Genomic DNA, 8,362 nt, shown 5'->3' with positions numbered 1-8,362 from the left:
CCAAGTTTTAGAAGATAATACAATGTGAGATTTCAGTGACAAAAGCATGCAATGAAGATGTACAAAGACCATCCTCCGCAACCCTTGGTTTTGTTATTCACTCAGAAGCAGATGAAAGTATGATATACATACAAAAAAGTATTTCTAGATGATGAACCACACATAAATACAGGTAATTCTTGATATCCGATTTTGAATTCTCTACTTGGAAATATGTAATCAGGAATTTTTTTATTGAATGCAAGTCCAGTTGGCTCTCTTGGAAGATATAAAATTTGGACCATATCATGTGTCACTTCAACACTCTCATCAAATTATAATTAAACAAAGAAAAACATTCAGTTAGCCAAGAAAATCAATCAAACAAATGCATAAACAAAGTTCTCTTTTGACCAAAATTGATACGGATATATACAATAAACTAGAATCTATAAGATGCAAATAGAAAAACAAGCATATTTTCTTTCGAGAAAAGGAATTACAATATTCTACATGATTATGTACCTCAAAACTCCGTTAACTTATATATCCACTGATTTTTCAGTCTCACTCAGATATTGCTGTGAAGGTCATAGATGCAGATGTAGTGTTCTCTGATGACAAGGGTGAATTTTCCAGAATGGATGACATGATTAAAGATCTATTTGTTTGATCGGCCTTTTTCTTGCTACCAACTTTAAGATCCATAAAATTACTAATGATACCAGGCTTCGTAATCTTTTCCAAGTCCACATCCTTTTCACCAGTCAGCATCATGATGACAGTGGACATTGAGGGCCGAAGCTTCATAGCATCTTGTGTGCATAGAAGTCCAACCTTCAAGAACTTACATGCCTCTTCAGCATCCAAGTCATCTGTCAAAGAGCTGTCTATGATATGTTTCAGATCACCATGTTCATATATTGCCCATGTCTGCAAGAAGAGAAATCCATTAGTAATACCGGGGACTGTGCAGCTGTCAAGCATGTTGCCAGATGTAAAACAACCACATGTATGAATTAACTCTTTATGATGGTTTGTTATAAATTATCTTCTAAACTTATGTATATCAACAAAATACTTACAACAGCTCATTTATAATGAAGATGCTAAATCATTTTAGCATGTGTAATGAATAACTGATAGCAGTAAATTAAAACACATCTCGGAACAGAGTTGATGTTAGTGCCATTATTTTCTCCATACTATGTTTAAGAAAGCAGATTTCTTTCTCAAGCCTAGATACATGATTGAATCATTATAAAACTAAAGAAAGAAAACAAAGCATTGAACTTCCCTTTCACACCATCAGTACCATCCAATCAGCTTCTGGATTCCAGGCAAAAGTTAACTGTAACTTCAAACTAAACTTATAATCACAGATGTTCCCATATTGTATATATCATTCAGATTTATCCAAATTTAGCTGTTAGTCAGAGACTCAGAATGGCCATCACTACAAGTCCATTAAACACAAACACCTCACTCCTATCTTTTTGTGCCTTGATGAAATACAGATGAGTAGATTGGAATTTTTTATTTGGTGAGTACAACTACTTGTCTATGGAGCAGGTATTTTTTAAATTCTACATTTTCCCCAGCTGAAACTTCGATCCAGATCATAATTCATTGTCAGCTTTTACAACAAAATATTGAATTTTATTCCGGGCAGCCAGTACATATTCTTCAAAATCAACTTATCAAATCCTTCAGCATGCCCCATCCAACTAACTAGAGCAATTCTATCTTTCAAAAGGCAAATTGTTGAAATTTGAATGTCTGGATTTATATGCACACACGATAAAGGGAAAGCATGTAAGAATCATTAAGCTCACTAAAAAATGCATAGGAAAATATACAGAAAGAGAAGGCAATCTACCATATCTAAATTAATGGCCCTTAACTATTGTCTTTTGGCATACCAGACGTGTCTCAAATGTAAAAGAAAGAACTATCTGCCAATGTCAAACTAATTGAACAAGGATGACAATATACTTTTATATCACAAAACCTTACAACATTAATTAGACAAGCTACCCTTGAAAAGATTGTAAGCAGCAATATGGAAATTTTTAAAAATAGAAAACAAGAAACAAAATGGGATTAAATCCGGATGTAACATCCAAAATTGTAAATGTCAAATTGACCTGAAACTCCAATCATTTTAGAGAACAGACCAAAAACAGAAAGTATGAGAAAGTACTGTGAATTCAAGAGATGCTATCTGGTAAGGTCATAAATCAAGATGAAGTTGATGAAGTATTTTAATCTTCAACAGAACATCTCAACCTACTATAGACAAAAAATCAATGGTTTCCAACTCGTATATCTCTCATTAGGATAGGCTTTGTGATACATTTGGGGTGAGAAAGTTGGTTATATTAAGTTTATGAAGTTCCAACATAAAGGCCACAAATCAAGATAGAAGTTGATTAAGTATTTTAATCTTTAGTGGAACATTTCAACCTACTAGAAACATACAATCAGTGGGTTCCAATTCATACTCATTTTCACAATATGACTTTGTGATGCCATTTGAGGTGAGAAATTTGGTTTTCTTAAGTTTATGAAACTCCGGCATGCCATTGAAGATGACAGTCGTCATATACACTACATCATCTGCATTACTCTTTCCTTTTAAAATGAAACATGGTTTCTCGATTATTTTTAGTCTCACATGAAGTTAACACTATTCAATGTTTATTGCTTGAATATTCATAATAGCATTAGATAAAGAAAAAGGAACTTGGAATATATTTGTTTCTGAGCACAGCTTTTTCTCCTGACGTGTGAATTTAAGTCAACAGCCTTCTTTACAGTTGATTTTACCTATCAATTTTAGCATTGAACAACAGCAAAACCCATTTGAGGATTGGAGGGGAAGGGAACAGTAATTTTACACAATAAGCATCTTTGTTAATTTAAGGTTTGAACTTAATTTTGTGCAGACTCTACAGAGATGCTTAAATTTATCATACAATTAATCAAACAACTAGGTAGAAGTCTACGATTATCACCAAGATTGAAATATCTTCATGAAAATTATGTGCAATGTATATTAAATGTTTTCGACCTTGTTTGCAACTCACTGCATGCTAGGCCATGACAAAAAAATTGATGCAATGAAAAAAAACAGTTTCAGGCTTTCAGCAACAAATGATGTTACATATACAATAAAAAAAAACTTACAATTTATGTCATATAATCATCAGTTAATTTATATTTAATGTACAATTTCCTTACCCGTTCGAGAAGAAATCGATCTTCAAAAGGTAACCTTGTGTTGGTGTTACATCTGCCAGTAACTATTTCTAGCAGAAGAACACCATAACTGTAAACATCAGACTTCTTGGTCACTTGTCCACGAGTTGCATACTCAGGTGCCAAATAACCTCTGCAGAGGACAAAAGTTAAGACTTGAAAAAGAAAAAAATGTATACATATAAGTACACAAGCAATATGACATGGACATTGTTGTTACAGGCCTTTTATTGTTATGTAGCCAACTATTGTAGATCCCATGCTGCAGGGTCAAAGTCCAGTTACAAGTTCTCGATTTGGGATATCATGAATTGCACTCAACAGTGATAAACCACATGAAAAATAGTTTGCATTTGTATTTTCAGATAAGAATTAGATCGTGTGAAGTTAAAAGAGGCAAGAAGACCCACAATGTCCCAGCAACACGGGTGGAGACATGAGTCACATTTGATGGCAGAAGTTTAGCTAAACCAAAATCAGAAATTTTGGGTGTGAGGTCCTTGTCAAGAAGAATATTGCTTGCTTTAATATCCCTATGAAGCACATGTGGATGGACCTCTTCGTGGAGAAATGCAAGTCCACGAGCAACACCAATACAAATTTTGACTCGTGCCCTCCAGTTGAACTGAATGTTACCACGGTTGGAACCTGAAAGATGACAAGAACCAGCACATCTTGATGCATTCAAAACAACATGGGATATGACCACCCTCAAGTGTACACAAAATTCAAATTTTGTAGTATAAACAGGGATTATGTTACCAAGAAGGGTCTGTGAAATGCTGTTATTCTCAAGATAGTTGTAAACAAGTATTCTGTGAGGTTCTTCAGCACAGCAACCATACAGCTTGACAAGATTTTCATGGATGATACCAGAGATCACTTTAATTTCAGTCAGAAATTCCCCCACTCCTTGTTTCGACTCAGAGGATAGCACCTTTATAGCAGCAACTGTTCCATCTTTAAGCATTCCCTTCATCAATGATCCGATTTAGTGAGGATTGTTTATAAAATTAATAGCATTAATCCACTTTAAAGTATAAAAAAGTTACCCTGTATACAGAACCAAAACCTCCCTCTCCAACTTTATTAGCAGCGCTAAAATCATCAGTGGCAATTTTCAATTCCTTGTAAGTGTAGATATTTACACCTTCAATTCCTGGAATATCTAGATAAAATATATAGCTTAACCGAAAGGTGGAGTAGAATTTTGCAATAGAAGAGGCAAATAGATATTCAATAAAAGGCAAATAAACATTAAGTTAAATCACATTTAATCCACCAAACACCATGTCTACCTTCATTGAGTTGATCATGATGCTGACATGAAGTTCTTTTCCTTCTGAACATGCAAGAGAAACAAGTCATCCTGGAAAAACCAACTACTAGATCTTCCTGTGTCTGTTGAATGTTGGATTATATGAATGAAAACTTTCCTGCAAAAGTAGATACGAGTGAGGAAGAATTTTGCATGTTTTGCTTGATTGCTCGTCACACACCAATTAACTGATTCAAGCTTTTGCATCTTGCCAGTGTGGTGACAATCAAAAGTCAAAACATCAACTTCCAACAAAAACAATATAATTCACTTGTCGAGACTTGTCTTGATTTTAGGTATTCAAATACTGGTATTGCAGTCTCAGTGTGCTCAAAGTAGTCTCATTTAGCTACCTCAAGAAGCTGCACCTCACCTATCCAAATGAACAAGATCAATAACCAGGACACCAAGCAAACAATCTAACATGATCCAACCAACCATCACCAGACTATACGCTCAAGCAAAATTGCACTTCATGATCACATCAAAGGCCAGTACTTATTGAATATCTCACTTGGAATAGTTCTCGTTGAAAATGTGCACTCACTTTGAAGCAATAATTAGTTTAACTATATGCAACAGCTACGCATATGCTTTTATTCACTTACCAGAAACAAGATCCTCTGAACCAAAAGAAATGATGACTGAATTTTGATACCAACAAGCTTATTCATCAACATGTTCCGGACTAACAATCAGCTTTACCAAATCTTCCCCAATCATTGCTATATCTTCACTACATGCAATGCCAAGATTTCTCCACAACTTTCATCCACATGAACAGAAATGTTTCCCTCTGGCACAAGTTATCTAGCTAAATTAGTCTTAAAGACCTTCACTGAATCTCACTGCAAATGCTCATGCCATCTTAGTTAGTTCACTGTTTTGACCTCAAGTATTTGTTACCATCTTTTCTTATTAACCAAAAGATAGGTTCTGAGTTACTTAGGATTAGAGATCTAACTTATTACATGCACATACAACTCTGTCCGAAACTTGCTAAAGGAGACAAAAGAAGTGTAGAACAATTAGAGAAGACAAAAAAGGGAGCTCTGTATTTGGGCCCAGGACCAATTTAAAGAGAGATGGAGAAGAGAAAGTTTTACATAAAGAAGAAAAAAGGGATTACTCATAATTTATCTCCGCTTTCCAGTTCTCTTCACTTCATTTGGGCAGAGATTCATTCAATCAAATGGTTCCAATCAATTTGATGATTCTGAAGTTCTCAATTACTTTTGTCGAAGAAAATGGGCTTTTCCATATTATGGTAGGTAATATACCTTGATATAGTTGATCAATTATCAAAAGGATCATCCCTACTTACTGAAAAATACTTTTAGAAACAAAAATAGGTCTCTTTCCTTGCTTTTCTTGAACTTTTTTCTTTTTATGATTTTAATATGTGATATTGTGTATTCCTCTTCAAGATACTTATTTTGGTTTTGTTTTTATCTTCAAGCATCTGACACAAGACTTAATTGACCCTCCTCTTCATTTTATTTTATTGGTTAAATTTTTTCATAAATGAGGGATAGTTTGTATAAAAATAAAAAAAAAGGCAACACGACAGCTGATTGCTTCCATTGCACCCCTCAGTTAACCAAACCTAAGACTTCAACTCCCTCACTTTCTTTCTTTATTATTCTTTTCATTCTTTTTTTCTCTTCCTCTTGGATCTCCCAATATAGAAAAAGGCTACATTAATTACATTAAAGAAAAGTCAACATAAACAAATAAAAAATTACCAAGAGTTACTTGAAAAGTACATAGAAGGTAAAAGTTTAGATTTTCAAGCAATCAACAAAACGAGGCAAAACTTAATCGTCATCATCGTATAAAATGTCCATACACCTCTATCAAGTACTTCTCCAAACCTTTGATCAGCAACTACTTGAACAAGACGGATATCTACAATACTGAATTGTCACAATAATCTAATTCAATGCTCTCTTATGCAAAAAAAAAACTAATTCTTCACCTTTTTGGCAAAAGCAGTCATATAAAATTACCAGAGTTCAGACAACAAGGAAACAAATTGAAATCAATATGAGAAAAAAAAAACTCCAGATCTGTTGTATCCATCTGAACACAACTCGGAGATGACAAAGAACAATCTTTGCCCCAAAAACCCAACGTTTCTTGGCAGGAAAAATGACGAAAAGGACGAGACTTTGAACCAGAACAAGAAACCCAGATGCGGAAGTCACCTTCGAAAGTTCGACCAGTCGAATCTATCACCTAAGCTCCTCCGCGAACTCCCGCACCCACTTTTCCGACCCGCCACGATCCCGAAACTAGTAACGCAAAGAGAAGGAACGGATCAGGCAACACCAATTCGTTTCTGCAAGGGATCCACGGGATATGGCTAGCGGAGGCTTCCGGCGTCCGTATGCGATGCTGGGGTGGATGCACGCGGCGGAAGCAGGCAGTGGAGGAGGAGTAGGAGGTGCCGTCGAACGAGAAGACTTAAAGAAGGAGCGAGTGGAGATCAGAGGAGCACCCGACGGTTTTTCAATATTTTCACATATCATTCCTTATAAAGGTTAAGAATAGCATATTGGTTTATATATATATATATATATATATATATATATATATATCCCTCAGAATACTGAAATCCCATATGTATGTATATTAATCGCTATTCATCATGATTGGAAGTAGGTATTTTAAATTAGAAAATATATTAAAGTTTAAATTGTTCTAAAACGTTTTTATACTATGTAAAGGGCATTTGAGATAACGTATTAAAGGTGATTTGAATTGGGAGATCAGCCATTATAAAAATCAATCATTTGCGAGGAATCAATACGTAAATTAATTATTGGTTGCCCGCTGCTGAAATTTGACCAAGCTTGAACCGCTGAAACTTTGGCTCCAAACCGGGTTCAAATTCAACCGAACCAGGCTGATGAATCGAATCAATCGTCTCGCTGTCGGCTATATTTGACTATACTATATCTGACTTCAAGAAAAAGCCAACCACAAAGTGCAAGTTGGATTTTTCTCTTTTTTTCTTTTTCAAGAATAAAAACATGATTATTAGTTTATCTTTAATTAAAATTAATATCTAACCTGAATAAAATTGATCATTCATGATTAGTTGTACAAGATTTATTCAAAGATGATTCGAAGAATTTTTCTATGACTTGAGTAATGGGATCCATGTATAAATACTAGTTCATCGAGAATACGCAAGAAAAGTATTTCGAATTGTTGATTTATCATATTTTTAAATATAAAAAAAGTCAAATAAGGAGAGTTAATTTTTTTATCATTCTGGCGTGTAGCTATTTTATTCGTGATTCGTCATGTCAAAATAGCTATTTTATTTGTTCAAAGATGATTAGAAAGAATTTTTTTTGTGACTTAAGTAATGGGACTCTCTCATCTCATATTATTCATCTCAAATATTATCTAACTTAGCTATCAGCAAAATCGAGCTTAGCTGTTAAAAAAAATCAAACATCAGTTTTTGCTACACGAGGAAGGTTTGTGAGTCATCTATTTCTCATCCAAAAGTCTGGTGCTCTACCTTGCTCCCCTCTTGTCATCTCGAGTCACTTTCACTTTTCCGCATGGGTGATCCATAAGAAGACTAATCATTTTAATCAAATTCTAAATATTATTATTTTCTTATCATATAATTGACTTGTGAGATTGATGGCTTTTATATTATTATTGAGACAAAATATGGACTTACATATTTAAGTCAAATAATTTTTTAATGATAATAAAAGAAATATTAATAATGTTGACACTTTAAAATGCTATTTACTTTGACTTCCTGTGTTACTATGGAAC

At 34.2% G+C, this 8,362-nt stretch overlaps 1 protein-coding gene across 3 annotated transcripts; it reads right to left on the bottom strand.

Annotated features, from left to right (window-relative positions):
- Nucleotides 1-412: 412 nt before the first annotated feature.
- LOC135630926 (cold-responsive protein kinase 1-like) lies at nt 413-7,080 on the bottom strand. Of its 3 annotated transcripts, none has more exons than XM_065138239.1 (7): nt 6,766-7,080; nt 4,539-4,676; nt 4,293-4,408; nt 4,003-4,213; nt 3,651-3,888; nt 3,223-3,373; nt 413-912 (listed from the first exon to the last, which is right to left on the bottom strand). In XM_065138239.1, the coding sequence occupies exons 2-7, from the start codon at nt 4,606-4,608 to the stop codon at nt 547-549; spliced, it is 1,152 nt and encodes a 383-aa protein (XP_064994311.1). In that variant the 5' UTR covers nt 4,609-4,676; nt 6,766-7,080; the 3' UTR covers nt 413-546. The 3 variants fall into 3 exon arrangements, with proteins under 3 accessions (XP_064994311.1, XP_064994312.1, XP_064994313.1); XM_065138240.1 differs by having other exon boundaries at nt 4,293-4,399; nt 6,766-7,055; XM_065138241.1 differs by lacking the exon at nt 4,539-4,676 and having other exon boundaries at nt 6,766-7,055.
- Nucleotides 7,081-8,362: the final 1,282 nt, after the last annotated feature.

This window comes from Musa acuminata, chromosome BXJ3-2 (genome assembly GCF_036884655.1).
Source record: "Musa acuminata AAA Group cultivar baxijiao chromosome BXJ3-2, Cavendish_Baxijiao_AAA, whole genome shotgun sequence".
NCBI classification, from domain to species: Eukaryota; Viridiplantae; Streptophyta; class Magnoliopsida; order Zingiberales; family Musaceae; genus Musa; species Musa acuminata.
The sequence above is the reverse complement of the archived record's forward strand: the minus strand, read 5'-3'. Positions and strand labels throughout refer to the sequence as shown.

Bases quoted from the DNA above. Each gene is read 5' to 3' on its own strand.
- LOC135630926 (XM_065138239.1), bottom strand. From the start codon at position 4,608: ATGACTTGTTTCTCTTGCATGTTCAGAAGGAAAAGAACTTCATGTCAG. The intron at 4,214-4,292 runs GTAACTTTTTTA...TCATTGATGAAG, and splicing joins GTTTTGGTTCTGTATACAGG to GGAATGCTTAAAGATGGAAC. The intron at 3,374-3,650 runs GTGGGTCTTCTT...TGTCCTCTGCAG, and splicing joins ACCCGTGTTGCTGGGACATT to AGGTTATTTGGCACCTGAGT.